At 41.0% G+C, this 24,126-nt stretch overlaps 1 protein-coding gene across 1 annotated transcript; it reads left to right on the top strand.

Annotated features, from left to right (window-relative positions):
- On the top strand, positions 1 to 23,821 carry LOC115129553 (relaxin receptor 1-like). The gene is given in 13 exon segments (XM_065018722.1): positions 1 to 517; positions 727 to 798; positions 1,195 to 1,263; positions 1,353 to 1,424; positions 1,672 to 1,743; positions 2,810 to 2,881; positions 3,066 to 3,137; positions 7,073 to 7,144; positions 11,818 to 12,047; positions 18,919 to 19,329; positions 21,835 to 22,053; positions 23,189 to 23,326; positions 23,329 to 23,821. Coding segments are annotated over 13 exon segments (1,704 nt in total). The 5' UTR covers positions 1 to 476; the 3' UTR covers positions 23,493 to 23,821.
- Positions 23,822 to 24,126: the final 305 nt, after the last annotated feature.

Here is a 24,126-nt window from a genome sequence, read left to right as displayed (position 1 = left end):
TACTACTTTTCAGATATCTACAACATAACAGAATTCGAGCTGTGAGTCCTAACGCATTCAGAGGACTATACAATCTAACAAGACTGTAAGTTCATAATATTCATACATCGATGGGTGCACTTGACAGTGTTATGTTGGACTTTATAATGAAAAGGAAAAGAGGGATAAAAAGTCAGTTGTAGAACTTAATTGCCTTCAACCGAAATGTGTCTTTCGCATTTAACCCAACCCCTCTGAATCAGGGAGGTGAGGGGGGCTGCCTTCACCGACATCCACGTCTTCGGCACCCGGGGAACAGTGGGTTAACTGCCTTTCTCAGGGGCAGAACGACAGATTTTTACCTTGCATGTTGTTGATTTAAGTTTTCCTTATCAAGTTGCTTATGTTTGAAATAAATGGTAAATAATTCAATGTGCATATTTAAAATCTGAATTTTCTGCTTCAGATATTTAAGCTATAACAAGATATCCATCCTGATGCCCGGGGTGTTCCAAGATCTACACAAGCTGGAGTGGTTGTAGGTTATCCTTACTGACACAGTCTGTATATCCTGTTTGCATATATAGACATACTGTTAACACAATGGGTACAAAGACGACATTTTTAGACAGCCTTCAGAACTCTCGCACAAAGCTTGTATCGCTACAGTTTCCTTTTAAACCAACGTTCAACCAAATACTTAATTTAATAAGAGAGCTGAAAATAAACTCTACCCTTCGGTTGTAGGATCCTTGAAAACAACAGTATCCATCAGATATCCCCCATGACCTTTTCAGGCTTGCGTTCCTTGGTACTCCTGTGAGTTTCATTTCTACCTTTACCTTCTTGAGTTGGGCTTGTTTAGCTTTTTCCATCGAATAAGTTATTTCATACGTAGCAGTGGGAAGTAGTGGTGCTGAGGGTGCTGCACTGAAAAAATCAGAATAAAAAATAATACTATTATTTGTATTTATTTATTTTTAAGAAAAAAATAATTCACAAAAGTATTGCACTGGACCTTTAATACTGCTGTAGTACTGCAGCACCCCCACCCCCAAACGACTTCCCACGTCTATGCTTTCATATGCACTTTATTGGAGTGCTCTGGTATTGTTAAAGGGCCAATGTGATATGCTAAAGTATTTTGGCAGTGAGTGTTGTTTTCTTTGAATGGCACACAAATCAGACCGCTCTTGTTTTGTTTTTTGTTCGCAGGGTTTTGTTGAACAACGCTCTGACAAAGCTGGATGACATCTGCCTGGAAATGCCACGACTAAACTGGCTGTACGTTTGGAAGTCAACAAATCAAAGAGCTTTGTTATCAACATGATGTTACTTTCAAAATATGTTTTTATGCGCTTGTGTGTCTCCAGGGACATGGAGGGAAATCAAATTGAAAGTGTTGGAAACGTAACATTCTGGTCGTGCAACATGATGACTGTGCTGTAAGTGTGACTTAATTTGTTTCGTTTTCCTCATTTTTATTGTTGTGTCCTTGGCTTTCTCACTAGGCTATAACCATTACAATTCCAAATATCAACATCTATTTGTTTCCCTAAGGGATTCTAAATAGTGGACCCCAAAACAATAATCTGGTTAAATTGCTTTTAGAACCAACAGAGAAGATAATAAAGTGAGAAAATGTCTGTTTTATAATTCTTGTTTTGACAGCCTTTCCTTAACTTTTTCTAGTGTCCTACAGAAGAACAGAATCAGTCGCATACATGAACAGGCGTTCTCATTTCTAAAGAAACTTGGGGAATTGTAAGTTGGGTTTTGTTATGCCTCAAGACATGAAATTGCTTGACATTTTCCTCTGTCATATTTTGAGTCCCAGACACTGATATATTCACCTATTCCACTGACTTAAAAAAATAATTCAGATAATACCATATAAATCAGTACAGACTGCACTATAAATATACAACATGTTCCCAGGCCAAGATGTTGATTATGATTTATATTTTATGAGTTTTGGTGAATCCAAACAATTATTCTGACATGCATTTACACTTGTTTCTGGATTTGCAGAACAGGTGGTCATGTAAACCTTGTGTAAATTTCATCCACCGTATAAGTACTGGATAAATGCCTCCGTTCTGTACATTACCTTTGAAAAATGGACTCCATTATTTCAAAGGTAATGTACAGAATGGAGGTGTCTATCCTGCTTATACAACAGTTGCCAAAGAAAACAGTACTGAAGCACACATTTACCGATAGAAATAACTTCTTTAAAAAATATATATATATTTTTAGAAACAAATTCATACTTTATCATTGCATCCACGACCGTGCGTGTGCTTGGCCGGTGAGCGCGTTCCTGTAAGACGTAGAGTCTCAAGCAAGCGCGAGGACGCGCTCTTTGACAGGAGGGAGCAGTGTAACGACTCTGGGTTTATCTGCGCAGAAATCGACCCTGCCGCACGAGCATGTTTTTGCGGCACAGTCGATAGCGCGCCGGACCTCGGGCTCGGAGGTCGATGGTTCGAGACCTGCTCCCTGCTGTTTCATCACTCACCATTTTAGGTCATCAGATGCTAAAAAAAAACATGTCTAGCTAGCTACGTTTTGTCGTTGGACCTGCGTTTACAATGTATCCAATGTTGGTTTAGCTTTCTGTAGCTTTGTAGCAAGTATGGTCTGCATGTGTCGCCTTATATTGCGTCATGATTGCATGATTTCCCGATATCTTTTCCAACTGTCCCGTTATCTGGTTTTAATGCTCATTCTAGAATGCCCTTCTGGCCAGTCATAAATGAGTATTCAACAATGCTGTGGTATATTGGTTATTGTAGTTTGTTTCCAGTAAATAGCTTTGTCTCCACAGAGATCTGTCCAGCAACAGACTCGTGGCAATCCCTCCCAATCTCTTTGTTCATCTGGGAGATTTACTACAGCTGTGAGTTAGAGCCACACTCGGATCTATGCACAAACATTCTTTGAATATTTTATGTGTTTTTGTTGCTCTAACGTTGAAAGACATTGTTATACGGCTATGGTGCTATAGTTCTTGTTAAATATTATGTCTTATAATTTATGCTGTTACTGGAGCTCTGATGTCAATGCTTTTACATGTTTTTTAGGAACATCTCGTGTAACCCTATTGTGGATCTCCAAGTTGACCACTTTGATAACTTGCATAAATTGAAATCCTTGTAAGTAAGCCATTGTTTGTTTTTACTGCTCACTTTGTGCATGCATGTTACACTTGAAAGGGAAAAGCATCAGTAGAGTAGTTTGTTTATCATTCATGAATCATTACTCGCACGTGTTAATGTTAGTAAGCTAGTTATTCACACGTTTATAAAACACTTTTAAAGTATGTAATAATTTGAGAGATCATTCATAGTGCCCGGACTGAATTTCTACTAAGCTAACATATGAAAATGTTTTAAGATTTTCTTACCAAGGATCCTATTGTTAATTTTAGGACCCCTATAGGTATAAAACACACACACATACATATATATATATATATATATATATATATATATATACACACACACAAAAATATGTATTTGATGAAACAGTGAATTTGGCCTTACTGCTATTAGCCCATAAACAATCATTGAATAATATACAGTCGAAGTCGGAAGTTTACATACACTTAGGTTGGAGTCATTACAACTCGTTTTTCAACCACTCCACAAATTTCTTGTTAACAAACTATAGTTTTGGTAAGTCGGTTAGGACATCTACTTTGTGCATGACACAAGTCATTTTTCCAACAATTGTTTACAGACAGATTATTTCACTTATAATTCACTGCATCACAATTCCAGTGGGTCAGAAGTTTACATACACTAAATTGACTGTGCCTTTAAACAGCTTGGAAAATTCCAGAAAATGATGTCATGGCTTTAGAAGCTTCTGATAGGCTAATTGACATCATTTGAGTCAATTGGAGGTGTACCTGTGGATGTATTTCAAGGCCTACCTTCAACCTCAGTGCCTCTTTGCTTGAAATCATGGGAAAATCAAAAGAAATCAGCCAAGGTCTCTGAAAAAAATGTAGACCTCCACAAGTCTGGTTTATCCTTGGAAGCAATTTCCAAACGCCTGAAGGTACCATGTTCATATGCACAAACAATAGTACGCAAGTATAAACACCATGGGACCACGCAGCTTTCATAACACTCAGGAAGGAGACGCGTTCTGTCTCCTGGAGATAAACGTACTCTGGTGCGAAAAGTGCAAATCAATCCCAGAACAACAGCAAAGGACCTTGTGAAGATGCCGGAGGAAACAGATACAAAAGTATCTATATCCACAGTAAAACGAGTCCTATATCAATATAACCTGAAAGGCCGGTCAGCAAGGAAGAAGCCACTGCTCCAAAACCGCCATAAAAAGCCAGACTATGGTTTGCAACTGCACATGGGGACAAAGATCATACTTTTTGGAGAAATGTCCTCTGGTCTGATGAAACAAAGGTAGAACTGTTTGGCCATAATGACCATCGTTATGTTTGGAGGAAAAGGGGGAGGCTTGCAAGCCAAAGAACACCATCCCAACAGTGAAGTACGGGGGTGGCAGCATCATGTTGTGGGGGTGCTTTGCTGCAGGAGGGACTGGTGCACTTTACAAAATAGATGGCATCATAAAGATGGAAAATTATGTGGATATATTGAAGCAACATCTCAAGACATCAGTCAGAAAGTTAAAGCTTGGTCGCAAATGGGTCTTCCAAAAGGACAATGACCCAAGCATACTTCCAAAGTTGTGGCAAAATGGTTCAAGGACAACAAAGTCAAGGTATTGGAGTGGCCATCACAAAGCCCTGACCTCAATCCCATAGAACATTTGTTAGCAGGCTCAGTTACACCAGCTCTGTCAGGAGGATTGGGCCAAAATTCACCCAACTTACTGTGGGAAGCTTGTGAAAGGATTCCCGAAACGTTTGACCCAAGTTCAAGAATATAAAAGCAATGCTACCAAATACTTATTGAGTGTATGTAAACTTCTGACCTACTGGGAATGTAATGAAAGAAATACATACTGAAATAAATAATTCTCTCTACTATTATTCTGACATTTAACATTCTTAAAATAAAGTTGTGATCCAAGGAATTGTTTACAAGGATTAAATGTCAGGAATTGTGAAAAACTGAGTTTAAATGTATTTGGCTAAGGAGTTTGTAAACTTCCAACTTCAACTGTATATACAAAAGTACGTAGACTTCTGCCCTGCTAGAGCTGCCCCGATCAACTGTAAGTGCTGTTATTGGGAAGTGGAAACATCTACGTCAACAACGGCTTAGCCGTGAAGTGGTAGGCAACACAAGCTCACAGAACCAGACTTTTAGTGCTGAAGCTCGGAAAATAAATCTGTCCTCGGTTGCAACGCTCTCTTCCGAGAGTTCCAAACTGCATCTGGAAGCAACGTCAGCAACGTTAGGCTTCATGAAGCCTAAGATCACCATGCGCAATGCTAAGCGATGGCTGGAGTGGAGTAAAGCTCACCACCATTGGACTCTGGAGCAGTGGAAACGCGTTCTCTGGAGTGATGAATCACGCTTCACCATCTGGCAGTCCGATGGACGAATCTGGGTTTGGTGGATGCCAGGAGAATGCTATCATACCGAAAGCATAGTGCTAACTGTAAAGTTTGGTGAAGGAGGAACAATGGTCTGGGGATGTTTTTTATGATTTGGGCTAGGCCCCTTAGTTCCATTGAAGGGAACAGTTTGGGGAAGGCATGACACGGCCCCGTGCACAAAGCTAGTTCCACACAGAATTGGTTGGTCGAGATCGGTGTGGAAGAACTTGACTGGCCTGCACAGAGCCCTGACCTCAACCCCATCGAACACCTTTGGGATGAATTGGAACGCTGACTGCAAGCCAGGCCTAATCGCCCAAAATCGTGGCTGAATGGAAGCAAGTCCCCACAGCAATGTTCCGACATCTAGTGGAAAGCCTTCCCCGAAGAGTGGAGGCAGTTATAGCAGCGAAAGGGGGACCAACTCCATATTAATGCTCATGATTTTGGAATAAGATGTTTGACGAGCAGTGTCCACATACTTTTGGTGATGTAGTGTGTTTTTTTCCTTACCTCTTAAGCAGTCAATGGACTGCTCTAAACCATGAAATGGCAATGCTCCTCAGTGGCCGACAACTATACTTAAAGCCAATCAGAGAGCAAGGTGACAGGAGTGTCAACAAAAGGGAGAAAATATGTTGTGCAAGCAAGCAAATAATATATATAATTATATGGGATTATGAAGATTGAATTAAATTGTTCCTTTGTCTGGCTAGTAACAACAAGGGTTTTCTATAACAATAGCAACATTATCACAGCTAGCTAGTTAGCTAACATTGGATACCTACAAATCAAAATACACAGGGACTAGCATTGCCAAACTAAACTTAAAAATGCAATTCTACTAATGTTAGCACTTCACTCAGCATAGTCACACATCATACTATTACAACAGTGTGGCTGTTTTTGGAATAAAATGCTCAATATATTTTCTTAACTTTTACTGCAGTGGGCTAAATCAGGGTCACACAGTTGCTTGGTAGTTTTAAACAAATGTACTTTTAAACAAAAGTATGGTTATGGACTTAAATAAAGAAGACAACTGTACCATGTCAGATATAGAGTTGAAATATTGTTACATTTTGAGTTTGCATCCCAATATATGTTGGGTAGAGTTAGTACATCTTCTCCATACATCCATTTCTGTGGCCCTTTCAGACTTATGAGAAACCCATGATCTATTCCATGCAATTTCACATATAATCATAGCTTGCATCATGCCCAGACCAAAAGGCACGTGACCTTCCAATGTGCACCCTTTTATCATACAATACAATTATGTGGCTACATAACATGCAATGTTTTTATGTGTTATCCTATTGGAACAGAGTGCACTCACTGGCCCACACATGAGGAATTCCCTAATTCACACATATCAGGAAAGAAAACAAAAAGCATTTTAGGTCAAAGCTTTCCCCCCAAAAAAGGTGTAAAAGACCAACATTTTGGGGGAAAGAGTGTTGCAAAGAGGGTCTCTGAAATTCAAATATTTTGTTTAGTTTGTTTTTCTGTGAGCTCCTAAGGGAAACAACGTTTGTTTGTCTTTTTTAGGAGCATAGAGGGAATCGAGATTGGGAACATACAGCGAAGGATGTTTGAACCACTCAAACAATTGACCCACATGTGAGTAGTTTGTTCATTTTGTTTTGTCAAATTAATTTGATGATCAAACCCAAAATTACACTTTGAACAAAATCCTCTGCACATTTTTACCTGGCAAAAAAATATTTGAGTTTAATGATTTTGATTTAAAAAGCATTTGCACCTCTTAGTTCTTATCCCTCATCCCAACATTTACTTTAACTTTTGCTCTTCCTTTTATCTTTCAAACCATTGCAGTTGGAAACTTTTCCACCACTATTGTAAAAGATTCCTAGTCAATCTGGCCCCAGGTCCTTATCTGAAGCTTCAAGATGTTCACTCCCAACTGTGTGATCACTAGCTGTGCAATACATAATTGATCTGACTGTGAGTAAGGTCATCCCAAAACACTGTTGGTCCATGATGAGATGAATTTGAAACCAAATACTTGTCCTCTCACTATATGCTGCACAACTTTGTATCTCGCTTCTATGCAACCTTTCGATGTGCATCCTATCCAGATAGGTGCCCTGAAACAATTCCTATCCCCTACACACTAGGGACTTGAGTAGATCTGAAAGGACATAATAGATGTAAGCAATATGGCAGAAATACCACCTAGCCTATCAGAGGTAGAGGTAGAGCTTACTCACATATTGCTTCAGATCATGAACTGCCTAGAGCAGTGGTCACCAACCGGTCGAATCCGATCGAGAGGTCGATCTCCAAGCCATTCCTCCTCGATCACCAAACATTTCTTTAAAAAACCCAATGATAAAGCCTTTGCGTTCATATTTTATTTATTCGTTTCGCAGTGTTGCCTGTAGGTGCACTTGATTCAGCAGGCCCCAGTGCCGGAAGTCCAAAAGTTTTCAGATTTTGATCGGTTTCATGTGTCTGAAGATGGAACTCTATCTATCCGGCAGGCCCAGAGAGCAAATCAAGTACACCTATAGGCAATGTTCCCTCTAAACTGCGCTCGTGGGAACTTCCTCCAGGACTGCTGCAGAGAATAAATGCAATTCTGCGCAGAGATGCAAGAGATTGAAATTCCATGAGTTTGCCCCATTAGTTTGCACTATATATCAACATTTTTTCCGTGAGTGAATCAACATCATATCAGGCCCTTTTCAATGCAACAAACCAAAACAAATTTAACTTTGCAAGACTGAGTCTGTGATTTTGGTATAGGCAGAGTAAGAGTGCAACGGAATTCTATTGGAGCGCGTGCAACTGGCGGTAGCCCAAGAGCGAAGCTTTCAATCCCTGCGAGTAAATGGACTTTTCAGATCAGTTTAGATCAGAGCCAAATGTGCACATTTGTTGACATTCATTGCAGGTTAGTGAGTTATTAGCCCAGTTATATAAGTATAGGTCAACAATGAGGAGGTACTGCTTCCTATAAGAGCACAAAACGTGTAGGCTACATTTCAAATCAAATCAAACTTTGTCACATGCACCGAATACAAGAAGTGTAGACCTTACCGCTTGCGCTTAACCAACAGTGCAGTTCAAGGAGAGTTCAGAAAATATTTACCAAATTAAACTAAAGTAAAAAATAATAAAAAAGTAACACAATAAAATAACAATAACGAGGCTATATACAGGGGGAACCGGTATCGAGTGTACCAGCTGTAGAACTTTTTGAGGATCTGGGGACCCATGCCAAACCTTTTCAGTCTCCTGGGGGGGGGTTTATCATGCCCTCTTCACGGCTGTCTTGGTGTTTGGACCATAGTTCGTTGGTGATGTGGCCACCAAGGAACTTGAAAAACTCTCGACCTGCTCCACTACAGCCCTGTCGATGTTAATGGGGGCCTCTTTGGCCAGCCTTTTCCTGTAGTCCACGATCAGCTCCTTTGTCTTGCTCACATTGAGGCTGTTGTCCTGGCACCACACTGACAGGTCTCTGACCTCCTCCCTATAGGCTGTCTCATCATTGTCGGTGATCAGGCCTACCACTGTTGTGTCGTCAGCAAACTTAATGGTGTTGGAGTTGTGTTTGGCCACGCAGTCGTGGGTGAACAGGGAGTACAGGAGGGGACTAAGTACACACTACTCAGGGGCCCCAGTGTTGAGGATCAGCGTGGCAGACGTATTGTTGCCTACCCTTACCACCTAGGGGCAGCCCGTCAGGAATTCCAAGATCCAGTTGCAGAGGGAGGTGTTTAGTCCCAGAGTCCTTAGAAATGGCAGTATGGTGTTGAACGCTGAGTTGTAGTCAATGAACAGCATTCTCACATAGGTGTTCCTTTTATCCAGATGTGAAAGGGCAGTGTGGAGTGCGATTGAGATTGCGTCATCTGTGGATTTGTTGGGGCGTTATGGGAACTGGAGTGGATCTAGGGTATCCGGGAGGATGCTGTTGATGTGAGCCATGACCAGCCTTTCATGGCTATCAACGTGAGTGCTACAGGGTGGTAATCACTTAGGCAGGTTACCTTCGCTTCCTTGGGAACAGGACTCGGTCAGGGAGAAGTTGAAAATGTCAGTGAAGACACTTGTCAGTTGGTCCGCGCATGCTTTGAGTACACGTCCTGGTAATCCGACTGGCCCCGCGGCTTTGACCTGTTTAAAGGTCTTGCTCACATTGGCTACCGAGAGTGTTATCACACAGTCGTCCAGAACAGCTGGTACTCTCGTGCATGCTTCAGTGTTGCTTGCCTCGAAGCAAGCATACAAGGTATTTCAAATCAAAATCAAATCAAATTTATTTGTCACATACACATGGTTAGCAGATGTTAATGCGAGTGTAGCGAAATGCTTGTGCTTCTAGTTCCGACAATGCAGTAATAGCCAACGAGTAATCTAACCTAACAATTCCAAAACTACTACCTTATACACACAAGTGTAAAGGGATAAAGAATATGTACATAAAGATATATGAATGAGTGATGGTAGGCTAGCGTCACTGGGCAGCTCGCGTCTGGGTTTCCCTTTGCAGTCCATAATAGTTTTCGGAGCCGGTGTGGTAGGATTCAATTTTAATCCTGTAATGACGCTTTGCTTGTTTCATGGTTCGTCTGAGGGCATAGCAGGATTTCTTATAAACGTCTGGATTAGTGTCCCTCTCCTTGAAAGCGGCAGCTCTAGCCTTTAGCTCAATGCAGATGTTGCCTGTAATCCATGGCTTCTGTTTGGGATATGTACGTGCGGTCATTGTGGGGACGACGTCGTCGATGCAATTATTGATGAAGCCGGTGACTGAGGTGGTATACTCCTCAATGCCATTGGATGAATCCCGGAATATATTCCAGTCTGTGCTAGCAAAACAGTCCTGTAGCGTAGCATCTGCGTCATCTGACCACTTGAGTGAGTCACTGGTACTTCCTGCATTAGTTTTTCCTTTTAAGCAGGAATCAGGAGGATGGAATGATGGTCAGATTTGCCAAATGGAATGTGAGGGAGAGCTTTGTATGTATCTGTGTGTGGAGAAAAGGTGGTCTAGAGATGTTTTTCCTCTGGTTGCACATATGACATGCTGGTAGACATTAGGTAAAAAGGATTTAAGTTTGCCTGCATTAAAGTCCCCGGCCACTAGAAGCGCAGCTTCTAGATGAGCATTTTCTTGTTTGCTTATGGTCTTATAGAGTTGGTTGAGTGCAGTCTTAGTGCCAGCATTGGTCTGTGGTGGTAAATAGACGGCTACGAATAATATAGATGAGAACTCTCTTGGTAGATAGTGTGGTCTACAGATTCTCATAAGGTACTCTACCTCTGGCGAGCAATACCTCGAGACTTCTTTAATATTAGACATCGCTCACCAGCTGTTATTGACAAAAATAGACACATACCCCCAACCCTCGTCTTACCAGACATAGCTTCTCTGTTCTGCCGGTGCACGGAAAATCCCTCCAGCTCTATATTATCCGTGTCGTCGAAACATAAGATATTACAGTTTTTAATATCCCGTTTTCTCTGTCTTTTCTTCATAAGAGAGGGTAGCAGCAACATTACGTTAAAAAAATGTTGCAAAAAAACTAACAAAATAGCAGTTGGTTAGGAGGATGTAAAACGTCCACCATCCTCTCCGGCGCCATTTTCAAGCTCTTTGAAAAACCAGTCCAGTAGCTTAGCCTATGTCTTAATTAAAGGGGCAGTGTTGTATTTTGAGACAGGCTTGAATATGTAACTAAGCCAATAGGAAAGGGGTATCCTACATTGTCTAATTCTCTGTATGGCGATAATAATTTATTTTATTTTGTAAAGTGGTTTCTTGCATCATACAATACAATTTACAGTCACCTATTTGACCCATGATTTTACAGAAAATCATTAATTCATGTCAACCCCTTCATAATGTAGAAACTTTAAAAGTCACAATGTAGGCCTGCATTGAACACCACATATACAGTAGGCTACTGTAGGCCCTAGAAATCAAAAGCTATTCCCATGTGAAATATAATTTCAAAATGGTCTGAAAACAACATTGGCAGGGCAATTCAAGCTGAGCCAATATGCAGTGCTAATGTATGGGGCCTATAACCTACTGGACAAACCTCAGTGTTAGAGAACTGTTTCGCACTGGTTAATGATGAATATGCTTACGTTTTCTTAACAGTAGATCTCGGCTTGCATTTTGACTCAAAATGAACTTGACTCAGAAAAGGTTGGTGACCACTGGCCTAGAGGCTAGGGATGGTATCTGGAGTCTCCTGCTTTCAGGAGACTCCAATTAACGAGGGTTAATTGATTTCCCTCCTCTTTGTGTTTAGTTACTTTAAGAAGTTCCAGTACTGCGGCTACGCCCCTCACGTGCGCAGCTGCAAGCCCAACACGGACGGCATCTCGTCCTTCGAGGACCTCCTGGCCAACATCGTCCTGAGGGTTTTCGTCTGGGTGGTGTCGGCCACCACGTGCTTCGGCAACATCTTCGTCATCTGCATGCGCTCCTACATCCGATCGGAGAACAAGCTCCATGCCATGTGTATCATCTCCCTATGTTGTAAGAGACACCTTTCATATGAATTCAACTCAGGTCCCGATTCAATTGATTTAGGGCTGGCCCCAAATATTCGACTGGTCGACTGTTTGGTCGATAGGCTGTTGGTCGACCGAATGTTTTTTTTGTCAAGCAGTAGCAAATAAATAAATAAACAAATATAGTAGCAGTCAAAAGATTGGATACACTTACTCGTTCCAGGGTTTTTCTTTATTTTCAATTATATTCTACATTGTAGAATAATAGTTTAGACATCAAAACTAAGAAATAACACATATGGAATCATGTAGTAACAAAAAAAGTGTTTAAAAAAATCAAATATATTTTATATTTGAGATTCTTCAAAGTAGCCACCCATTGCCTTAACGACAGCTTTGCACACTTTTGACATTCTCTCAACCAGCTTCATGAGGTAGTCACCTGGAATGCATTTCAATTAACAGGTGTGCCTTGTTAAAAGTTAATTTGCTGCAAAAGAAACCACTACTAAAGGACACAAATTAAAAAGAAGAGACTTTCTTGGCCAAAGAAACACGAGAAATGGACATTGGACCGGTGAAAATCTGTTCATTGGTCTGATGAGTCCAAATTTGAGATTTTTGGGTTCCACCCTCCTTGTCTTTGTGAGACGCAGAGTAGGTGAACGGATGATCTCTGCATGTGTGGTTCCCACCGTGAAGCATGGAGGAGGAGGTATGATGGTGCTCTGCTGGTGACACTGTCAGTGATTTATTTAGAATTCAAGGGACACTTAACCAGCATGGCTACCACAGCATTCTGCAACGATACGCCATCCCATCTGGTTTAAGTTTAGTGGGAATATAATTTGTTTTTCAACAGGACAATGACCCAAAACCCACCTCCAGGCTGTGTAAGGGCTATTTGACCAAGGAGAGTGATAGAGTGCTGCATCAGATGACCTGGCATCCACAATCACCTGACCTTAACCCAATTGAGATGGTTTGGGATGAGTTGGACTGCAGAGTGAAGAAAAAGCAGCCAATAAGTGCTCAGCATGTGTGGGAACTCCTTCAAGACGTCTCTCTCCAGAATGTGCTCTCTCCCGCCAATTTGTGCACATTCAATTGTTTGCATTTGATTGTTAATATCTATCAAGTTCCCATTACATATATCACCAGCAGTACATTTACCGTTAATTCCTAATCTACAATGTTTGTTCGGTTACGGTAATGTCTGTTAATGTATTCAATATATTATTTTAATATATACCTGATTACACATAGAAGTAGGCCTATAAATGTGCCCATTTGGGGATCTGATAGTATTTCGGATTGGCTTAATGGACTACCACTAATAAGCTGTGGAGTTGATCAAAGTTATGTTTTCTTCACCTTAAAAAGCAAAAAAAACAACGACTGTTTTTACATCCATTGAGAATGATAATAATTCCTCAATCTATTTGAAAAATCTTTCCAGCTCTCTCCCTATCGATAACCACTCAGTATGAAAGGGAAAAATGTAATGCTCTGATACAGTGGAAACATCATTAAATAGACCTACCTAATTACTTACCTTGCGAAAATAGCTTACAGCTGTGTCTGTCCCGAGCTCACTGGTACAGGAAACTCTAAGGGGCCAGAATATTTTATACAATTCTGCAAGGATCTATAGCCTGGACCCAAAGCTGATATAATGTTTCAAGTTTATTGCACACAGTCCATGCGTAGCCAATGTGATTTATAGGATTTTTTCATATCAGGATATTTTCTACCTGCAGGCTACACTTTTTTGTTGTTGTTGGCTTTATGAGGCTATTTTTACATAGTTGGCAATGGCAATAGAAGTGACTTTTTAGGTTTGTATCATTTTAATTTAGATTTGGATCGAATTTTAATTAACCACATGACAATGATTTCGAGATGGGAAGAAATTAGAAATGAAAACCATATGAAAACCATAACTGGCACGCAGATCTGTAGAAATGGTAAGATAAATTGGCATTCCACATAAGAAAGTTAGCTGACTCCTCGTGTAGCCTATTACCGGCAACTTCAGGAGAGTAACTGCAGAATCTGTGAAAGCCAGTAGGAGCGGGTGAATGACGGTTGGGACAGGTTAAGATTTTTGTTCTTCTGGTTATCTCGATCTCTGGCTCCCTTTTGAGTAATGTGTGTCTTATTTCATTAAACAGTGAGCTTAAAGCATCAGACAAGCTTAATAAATATATAGATGATTTTCCTAAAACACATACAGTGTATTTGGAAAGTACTCAGACCCCTTAACTTTTACCACTTTTTTACGTTACAGCCTTATTCTAAAATGTATAACATTTATTTTTTTCCTCATCAATCTACAAACAATATCCCATAATGACAAAGCAAAAAACAGGTTTTAGAAATGAAATTTATTTACAAAATTTAAAAAAAACAGAAATACCTTATTTACATAAGTATTCTGACTCTCTGCCATGAGCCTTGAAATTGATCTCAGGTGTATCCTGTTTCAATTGATCATTCTTGAGATGTTTCTACAACTTGGAGTTCACCTGTAGTAAATTAAATGTGATTGGACATCCGTTGGAAAGGCACACACACCTGTCTATATAAGGTCCCACAATTGACAGTGCATGTCAGAGCAAAAACCAGGCCATGAGGTCGACGGAATTGTCCGTAGAGCTCCGAGATAGGATTGTGTCGAGGCACAGATCTGGTGAAGGGTACCAAAAATGTCTGCAGCATTGAAGGTCCCCAAGAACACAGTGGCCTCCAACATTCTTAAATGAAAGTGGTTTGGAACCACTAAGAGTGCTCAGGATCCAACACTGGGGTGAAGGTTCACCTTCCAACATGACAACAACCCTAAGCACACAGCCAAGACAATGCAAGAGTGGCTTCAGGACAAGTCTCCAAATGTCTTTGAGTGGCCCAGCCAGAGCCCAGACTTGAACCTGATCGAACATCTCTGGAAAGACCTGAAAATAGCTGTGCAGAGACGCTCCCCATGCAACCTGACAGCTTGAGAGAATCTGCAGAGAAGGATTGGGAGAAACTAACCAAATACAGGTGTACCAAGCTTGTAGCGTCATACACAAGAAGACTCAAGGCTGTAATCACTGCCAAAGGTGCTTCAACAAAGTACTGAGTAAAGGGTCTGAATGCTTATGTAAATGTTATATTTGCATTTTTTTTTATACATTTGAAAACATTTCTAAAAACTTTGGTTTTGTCATTATGGGGTATTGTGTGTCGATTGATGATTAAAATAAATATTTAATCAATTTTATAATAAGCCTGTAATATAACAAAAGGGGAAAAAGTCAAGGGGTCTGAACACTTTCCAAATGCACTGTAGGTCGTGTCTTTATAGGGAAAAAATACAAGTTTACAAACTGTCGACCAATTGATGGGTCGAAAGAACAGACAACTTTCGGTATACCCCAAAAAAAATTTAGTCGGGGACAGCCCTTATTGACTTCAAATAATGAAAAACCACACTGAAGCTTCAACGCATTATTGTAAGGGAAGGTGAGAATGTGTCAATATCCAGTGGCAATGTCTGTGAGAGGGACAATGTTCTGGGTGTGTTGATTAAGACGTGGTGAACAACTCAAGAGTGAACATTCTTAGTGAACCCTCACTGCAGGTTTCTTTTCAGCAAACAAATGAATTGCGGTCTTTAGCTTTTGAACTGTCGACATTCACAGTGGCCACCACCAAACCATTGATACATAGTATATTTATTTCTTACTACCGTGGGAGTCGGAGAGAGAGCTACATTATCTGGCTACATAACATGTCTTTGTGCCTTTGCTACAAGCCAGGCCCACCTTTCTGCTTTGTTAAACTAGCTATGTCAGATACGGTGATGCAGGGAATGAGAGAGACATGTTAATGGCTTACTTCCTTGGAAGTCAGCAGGATAGCGATATTACTCGAATTTTCCCTGTATCTGTACCCTGCAATGTAAGACACACCTTTCTGTTCAAATTAACTAAGCTTTGATATATAGTATGCAAGGCTTGAGGTAATATTAAAGCTGATCTGCCCACCCCAAAAAAATAAAAAAAGCCTTGAGGTATAGAGTATATCGAGAGCTTGGGACTATAAGGATCTATTTGCAAAAAGATGAATTGGCTTTAAAGTTCCGAACCCTCATTGGTTTGAATGATGTCAGCAATTTTTATCTTGTATTCTTTTGAACTTAACAACATTAATTGGAGTATTAAGAGTATTATATAGGTAGAGAACATTGAACGGAACAAGGCTGTCAATAATTCAACTTTGGGAAAAATGCAGGTAGAACCCTATAGTCCCAAGCTCTTGATGTGTTTCGGACTTATCCTTGTGATGATCAGAATGTGTTTGGCATACCCCCCACCATCCTTTACACTTTAATGTTGGCATGTTTCAGATAAAATGCTTTTTTGATTTGCACATTTGGTACCTTTCTACATCAAAGGAAGTACAAGGACACGGTCTAGAGCTATGCTATAGTCACTGAGTCATGTAAGAGACAGAGAGCCTCGTGCCATACAGAGGAAATGTGAGCGGTAAATACTGTATGTGGTCTGTTTTGGCATCACCATGACTGCAGTCAAACACCAGCCAGATGAATTTGTGTTCTACCGAAATGTCATATGTATTCAATTTACGTGACATTTCTGTTTGATTTCCCTGTGCAAATATATCATCTCTAAGTTGATTGAAGGCTTACTGAAAAAGGGGACATCTCAGCAGAGTCAAACAGACTTCAAAGTTTGGCTAAAGCTTACTTGCAAATATGGAGGTTTAAGATAAAGTTAATATATTACCAGAGAAGTTTGTCATTGCTGCTCATAACATCAGTTATATTCAGTGCTTCATTTGTAACTCGGGGAACAAAAAGTGAGAGTGAGAGGGGGGTGACAGGAACGCATGAGAAAAAAGTGGCATAGAGCAGTAGAAGAGTAGAGGCTCTTACAGAAGTTGCACAGAAGAGGAATATTTTTAGTATCCTAGGGTCCAGGAAAAATTGGGCCTTTTATAAACACCTTTCATGCAATTCCACATCATTTTACATAACTGGAAACTTTGGCAAAACCTTTTTTAATACCGCACAAATGATCGAAATGGCAGGTTACTTTGACACTGACAAACTGAGAATATGAGATCAATAAAAACGACCTTGTCTTGAATCCATCATTAGCCCAATCCTAGGTGTGTGGAGACAAATATTGTAGGCTACAATATGAGGAAATTATGGTCCTAAAAAACCAATGATGTGCAGCTCACTCGCTGGTGATGGCTGATGCGCTCGTGCCAAAATCCTTTCGCGCTCTTGTTTTTAGTAAAACAATATATCGAAGTTGATCAAATACTGTATTTTGGTAGCCTACAGCAGGAGCTTGTGATTTCCAATTAAAAAATTTCACTGACATATTTGCCACGCATTCTCGACTGTAAGCTATTCATTGTTATTTTGCTACAATCCACAGCTAAGCTACTTTAAAAAAGAAGCTATTGATCCTCTGTGGCTAAATTATAGGCATTCTCATGGTGAAGTAGACAATTCTGAATTATTAAATTTATTTCTGAAGACAGCATAACTTTGGAAAATGTATTTAAATCTATCAGTGGTGCTGCAGTTCCTTCAGAATCCTTTGCGTAATTCTATAAGGAAATAAATTATATAGTGCAACGCTGGAGAGATGAAATGTCTATCAGAGCAGATAGATCATATGAAGTGAATCTCATTCTAGTTATGTAAGAGATACTGGCGTGCTTCTCACACAGCCATGGACATGTGTTGCAAACCAAGGTTACAATGTTGCTCAAACCCTAAACCAGGGCCGGCCCAACCCGAATCAACTCTTAGAATATTAGGCCTGGGCTGAAAATCTACTTTTCACATTGTTTTTTTTAAAGCTTTTTTTTTAAGCTAAGCAAGGTTGGTCCTGGTCAGTTCCTGGATGGGAGACCAGATGCTGCTGGAAGTGGTGTTGGAGGGCCAGTAGGAGGAACTCTTTCCTCTGGTCTAAAACAATATCCCAATGTCCCAGGGCACTGCCCTGTGTAGGGTGCCGTCTTTCGGATGGGACGTTAAACGGGTGTCCTGACTCTCTGAGGTCATTAAAGATCCCATGGCACTTATCGTAAGAGTAGGGGTGTTAACCCCGGTGTCCTGGCTAAATTCCCAATCTGGCTCTCAAACCATTACGGTCACCTAATAATCCCCAGTTTACAATTGGCTCATTCATCCCCCTCCTCTCCCCTGTAACTATTCCCCAGGTCGTTGTTGCAAATGAGAACGTGTTCTCAGTCAACTTACCTGGTAAAATAACGGATAAATAAAAAAATATAGCTTTTGTTAGAATTTTTACATTGCAAACAGTGAAAATTATTTTTCATGGCACGAGAGGTACCGGATCTGGTCAAATAGGTTCCGGAACAAAACAGTCCAAAATGGAGAGGTGCCAGATCCTGTTCTGGCAGGATGCGGCTCAAATTAAGCACTGGTTATAGTACAAGGTGTGTACATGACAATATTATTAACCCTGAATGGATTGTTGACTCTGAAATCAATTTGTCCTTCAAATTTACACCTCAGAAGTGTCGAAGTTGAGCTGTACTTACATTCCACTTGTAGATGCTCTGAAGGCCTACTACTGAGACTAAAAGCTTGGCCCATTACATTACTGAAGTTGGCATTGCTCCAAATATGCAGTTTCTATTTTCTGCACTTTATGACTCTCAAATGAATGTAGAATTAATTGACTATGGAGTAAATCCATGTAACCAAGGAGTTAGATTGAAAAGAAATTAGCGTTAACCGATGTATGACGTTTCACTAAAAAGTTGAGCAGATAGTATTGATGCACATACTGAGTTCAATTTGGTAATAGTAATTACTCTAACAACTCAATTCCACCACCCAGGTGCCGACGGACTGATGGGCGTTTACCTCTTCATGATTGGTGCCTACGACCTCAAGTTCCGCGGTGAATACAACCGCCACGCCCAGGCCTGGATGGACAGCGTCCAGTGTCAGGTGATCGGCTCCCTCGCCATGCTCTCCACCGAGGTCTCTGTCCTCCTTCTCACCTACCTCACCCTGGAGAAGTACATCTGTATCGTCTACCCCTTCCGGTATTTAACCCCCGGCTGCCGGCGCACTGTCTCGATCCTTCTGAGCATCTGGTTTATTGGCTTCATCATCGCCTTCCTCCCCCTGGTATTCAAAGGATTGTTCAGGAACTTCTATGGTACCAACGGCGTGTGCTTTCCGTTACACTCAGAGCAGCCTGAGACAACGGGGGCGCAGGTGTACTCCATCGTCATCTTCCTGGGTGGGTGTCTTATCTAATTCAAGGTCAAATGAGTCTATTTCCAATGTCATTCTGAAATGACAATTGTTCCAATGGCTCTCTGCTGCTTTTATTAGATGTAGCCTACTTTTTTTTTAATAGATGTAGCCTACATTTTATTAGACATTTTATGCCCGTAGCCGGAGGGTTGCTGCCTGGTTCAACTCCCAAGCCTGGCGACTGAACTGACAACAAGAAGGCTGCTGTTGTCAGAATCCGAACTACCGTATAAACTGATTGTACAAAACATTAGGAACACCTTCCTAATATTGAGTTGCACTGCCTTTTGCCCTCAGAACAGCCTCAATTTGTCGGAGCATGGACTACAAGGTGTCAGAAGCATTGGTGATCCTCAATGCGTCCTCAATGCGTCCCACAGTTGTGTCAAGTTGGCTTGTCCTTTGGGTGGTAGACAATTCTTGAAAACACACAGGAAACTGTTGAGCGTGAAAAACCCAGCAACTTTGTTGTTCTTCACACACTCAAACCCATGAGCCTGGCACCTTACTACCCTGAGGAAGCTGGTGGGAGGAGCTATAGAGGACTGGCTCATTCTAATGGCTGGAATGAAATCAATGGAACTGAGTCAAACGTGGTTTCCATACGTTTGATTTTTATTTATTTATTTCACCTTTATTTAACCAGGTAAGCAAGTTGAGAACAAGTTCTCATTTACAATTGCGACCTGGCCAAGATAAAGCAAAGCAGTTCGACACATACAACGACACAGAGTTACACATGGAGTAAAACAAACATACAGTCAATAATACAGTAAAAAAAACAAGTCTATATACAATGTGAGCAAATTAGGTGAGAAGGGAGGTAAAGGCAAAAAAGGCCATGGTGGCAAAGTAAATACAATATAGCAAGTAAAACACTGGAATGGTAGTTTTGCAATGGAAGAATGTGCAAAGTAGAAGTAAAAATAATGGGGTGCAAAGGAGCAAAATAAATAAATAAATTAAATACAGTTGGGAAAGAGGTAGTTGTTTGGGCTAAATTATAGGTGGGCTATGTACAGGTGCAGTAATCTGTAAGATGCTCTGACAGTTGGTGCTTAAAGCTAGTGAGGGAGATAAGTGTTTCCAATTTAAGAGATTTTTGTAGTTCGTTCCAGTCATTGGCAGCAGAGAACTGGAAGGAGAGGCGGCCAAAGAAAGAATTGGTTTTGGGGGTGACTAGAGAGATATACCTGCTGGAGCGTGTGCTACAGGTGGGAGATGCTATGGTGACCAGCGAGCTGAGATAAGGGGGGACTTTACCTAGCAGGGTCTTGTAGATGACATGGAGCCAGTGGGTTTGGCGACGAGTATGAAGCGAGGGCCAGCCAACGAGAGCGATGGTGGGTAGTATATGGTGCTTTGGTGACAAAACGGATTGCACTGTGATAGACTGCATCCAATTTGTTGAGTAGGGTATTGGAGGCTATTTTGTAAATGACATCGCCAAAGTCGAGGATTGGTAGGATGGTCAATTTTACAAGGGTATGTTTGGCAGCATGAGTGAAGGATGCTTTGTTGCGAAATAGGAAGCCAATTCTAGATTTAACTTTGGATTGGAGATGTTTGATATGGGTCTGGAAGGAGAGTTTACAGTCTAACCAGACACCTAAGTGATACCGTTCCATTAATTCCATTCCAGCCATTACAATGAGCCTGTCCTCCTATAGCTCCTCCCATCAGCCTTCTCTGCTACTATATTCTTTATCCCCTTACACTGTGTATAAGACAGTAGTTTTGGAATTGTTAGTTAGATTACTTGTTGGTTATCACTGCATTGTCGGAACTAGAAGCACAAGCATTTCGCTACACTCGCATTAACATCTGCTAACCATGTGTATGTGACAAATAAAATTTGATTTGATTTTACTATACCCCGTTCAAAGGCACTTCAATCTTTTGTCTTGCCCATTCACCCTCTGAATAGCACACACACACAATCCATGTCTCAAGGCTTAAAAATCTTTCTTTAACCTGTACCTCCCCTTTCTTATACTCGGATTGAAGTGGATTTAACAGGTGACATAAATAAGGGATCATAGCTTTCACCTGGATTCACCTGATCAGTCTGTCATGAAGGAGCAGGTGTTCCTAATGTTTTGTACACTCAGTGTATACTTCCATTGTGCCTTTGAGCAATTTGCCTCAGGGTTACTACACTGTAGGTGGCAGTGTTCCACTATCAGCCTTTCAATGAGGGGTTGGTGGAGAAGACAATTTTCCATTATCGAAAATGTTTCATTTCGTTCCAGTCATCTTGTTATCTGTTACAAAGGAAGTACCACAAATGCATTGCTAAAACAAATGCATTGCTTTTGTCTCATTAAAGTAGCCACACTGGCTTTTATCCCATGTGTGTAAAACTGCAGTAATTATTTGAATTGTGTTATAAAAGCAATTTCATGTTTTACTCTGTATAATAATGGACCTACCATTATCTACAATTGAATAAATTCCAAGGAGCTGATTAATTTATTTTCCTCAACAGGCCTGAACCTGGTTGCATTCCTTATAATCGTACTGTCCTACGGGAGTATGTTCTACAACATCCAGAGGACAGGGACACAGACGACAAAATATAGTAACCACATCAAAAAGGAAGTGACCATAGCCAAGAGGTTCTTTTCCATCGTCATCACCGACTCTCTTTGCTGGATACCCATATTTGTCCTCAAGATTCTATCACTGTTGCAGGTGGAAATTCCAGGTAGGAGTTACATTTTACATTTACATTTAAGTCATTTAGCAGACGCTCTTATCCAGAGCGACTTACAAATTGGTGCATTCATCTTAAGACATCCAGTGGAACAGCCACTTTACAATAGTGCATCTAAATCTTTTAAGGGGGGGGTGAGAAGGATTACTTTATCCTATCCTAGGTATTCCTGAAAGAGGTGGGGTTTCAGGTGTCTCCGGAAGGTGGTGATTGACTCCGCTGTCCTGGCGTCGTGAGGGAGTTTGTTCCACCATTGGGGGGCCAGAGCAGCGAACAGTTTTGACTGGGCTGCGCGGGAACTGTACTTCCTCAGTGGTAGGGAGGCGAGCAGGCCAGAGGTGGATGAACGCAGTGCCCTTGTTTGGGTGTAGGGCCTGATCAGAGCCTGGAGGTACTGAGGTGCCGTTCCCCTCACAGCTCCGTAGGCAAGCACCATGGTCTTGTAGCGGATGCGAGCTTCAACTGGAAGCCAGTGGAGAGAGCGGAGGAGCGGTACTTTCAGTACTGGAGTTTCAGTACTGTCATAATCTGACAATTTTTATAATTTCATACATTGTATTTGGAAACTCAGACAGGCTCAATTTGTAGCCTATAAAATGTATGTAAGCTACTATGCAGTGCCATCTTAAATCAACATATAATAATTTAAATTTGTCTCTTTTACAGATGTTATATTTGCATCATTCAGATTAGTTCCATAATCAATCCTATTTTCTGGTTGTAAATTGAATAGCAAACTTCCAGGCGGATGGGTGTTTGCGTGTTTACAAATGGACTGGCATCACAGAACATCCTCCATCCATCATCTTCTCTTTCAGCCCACCAACCCACCTCACCCCTACTTTCTATGTATGTACTGTATACAGGAATGGAACTTTTGAGCACTAGCCCGCTGGGCTAGTAGAACATGATTTCAACAAGCCTGGGTAACATTAGGGTACACATGTGTTGCCGTGCAATATTTGAGAAGACACCATTTCACTGGCCTGACGGGCTAGTTCTAGCTTAATTTCCATCCCTGCCTGTATGTTATGCATATTGTCTACAGGGAGAATGGGATTACAAAAAACACATTTGCGTTGCTCATGTAGTAAATGGACAATAATGGAATCTTCTTCCCGAATAGGAACCATCAGCTCCTGGGTGGTGATCTTCATTCTGCCCATCAACAGCGCCCTCAACCCCATCCTGTACACCCTGACCACACGGCCATTCAAAGAGACCATCCTCCAGGTGTGGGCCAACTACAGGCAGAGGAGACCTCTGATGAGCAACCACACAGCCCACCAACCTCATTCACATTGCAGGAGATGTGGCCTCTCCAAGAAAACAGCCAGACCCTGACTTCGCCTGGCGACTACCTGGCGAATCCCTCAAAAATATCCTGCACGTCTCAGCTACTGCCCGTGGAAAGAACAAACGGTGTATAATGCCCTTCGGTTTCAACAATTCATGTGGGTTCATGTGAATGGTACGTTTACAGCATGTTGACGGTTGTAGAGTCAATTAACATTTTGCACTGTGATTTGTACAGACAAAGGATCTCATTGTACATGTTGGACTATGTGCAATTCTACTCTGCTGATGCTTAGACTTTGGCTTTGTGAATGCCTTTGGTTTGATGTGATTATTAACATACTTATTCCTAAAAACATAAATCACACCCATCAGCATTCATTTATGTATAGTAGATTGCTCCTGATGTACTGGAGCCTACAGACTGTGTACAGTATTGTATAGAATAAAGCAATCACTGTCATTCTCTGTTCTAGACTGGGATTTGTCATGTACAGTTCCAGTCAAAAGTTTGAACACCTACTCGTTCAAGGGTTTTTCTTTATTCTTACAATTTCCTACATTGTGAAATAATAGTGAAGACATCAAAACTATGAAATAACACATATGGTATCATGTAGTAACAAAAAAGTGTTATATCAAAATATATTTTAGATTCTTCAAAGTAGCCACCCTTTGCCTTGATGACAGCTTTGCACACTCTGGCTTCCACACATAGCCTACAAGCCCTTTTAAAATGTGTAATAAATCCATGTAATATAGCCTACA

This window comes from Oncorhynchus nerka, linkage group LG5, assembly GCF_034236695.1.
Source record: "Oncorhynchus nerka isolate Pitt River linkage group LG5, Oner_Uvic_2.0, whole genome shotgun sequence".
Classification (NCBI taxonomy): domain Eukaryota; kingdom Metazoa; phylum Chordata; class Actinopteri; order Salmoniformes; family Salmonidae; genus Oncorhynchus; species Oncorhynchus nerka.
Note: the sequence above shows the minus strand (reverse complement) of the source record. Positions and strands in the feature narration are given on the sequence as shown.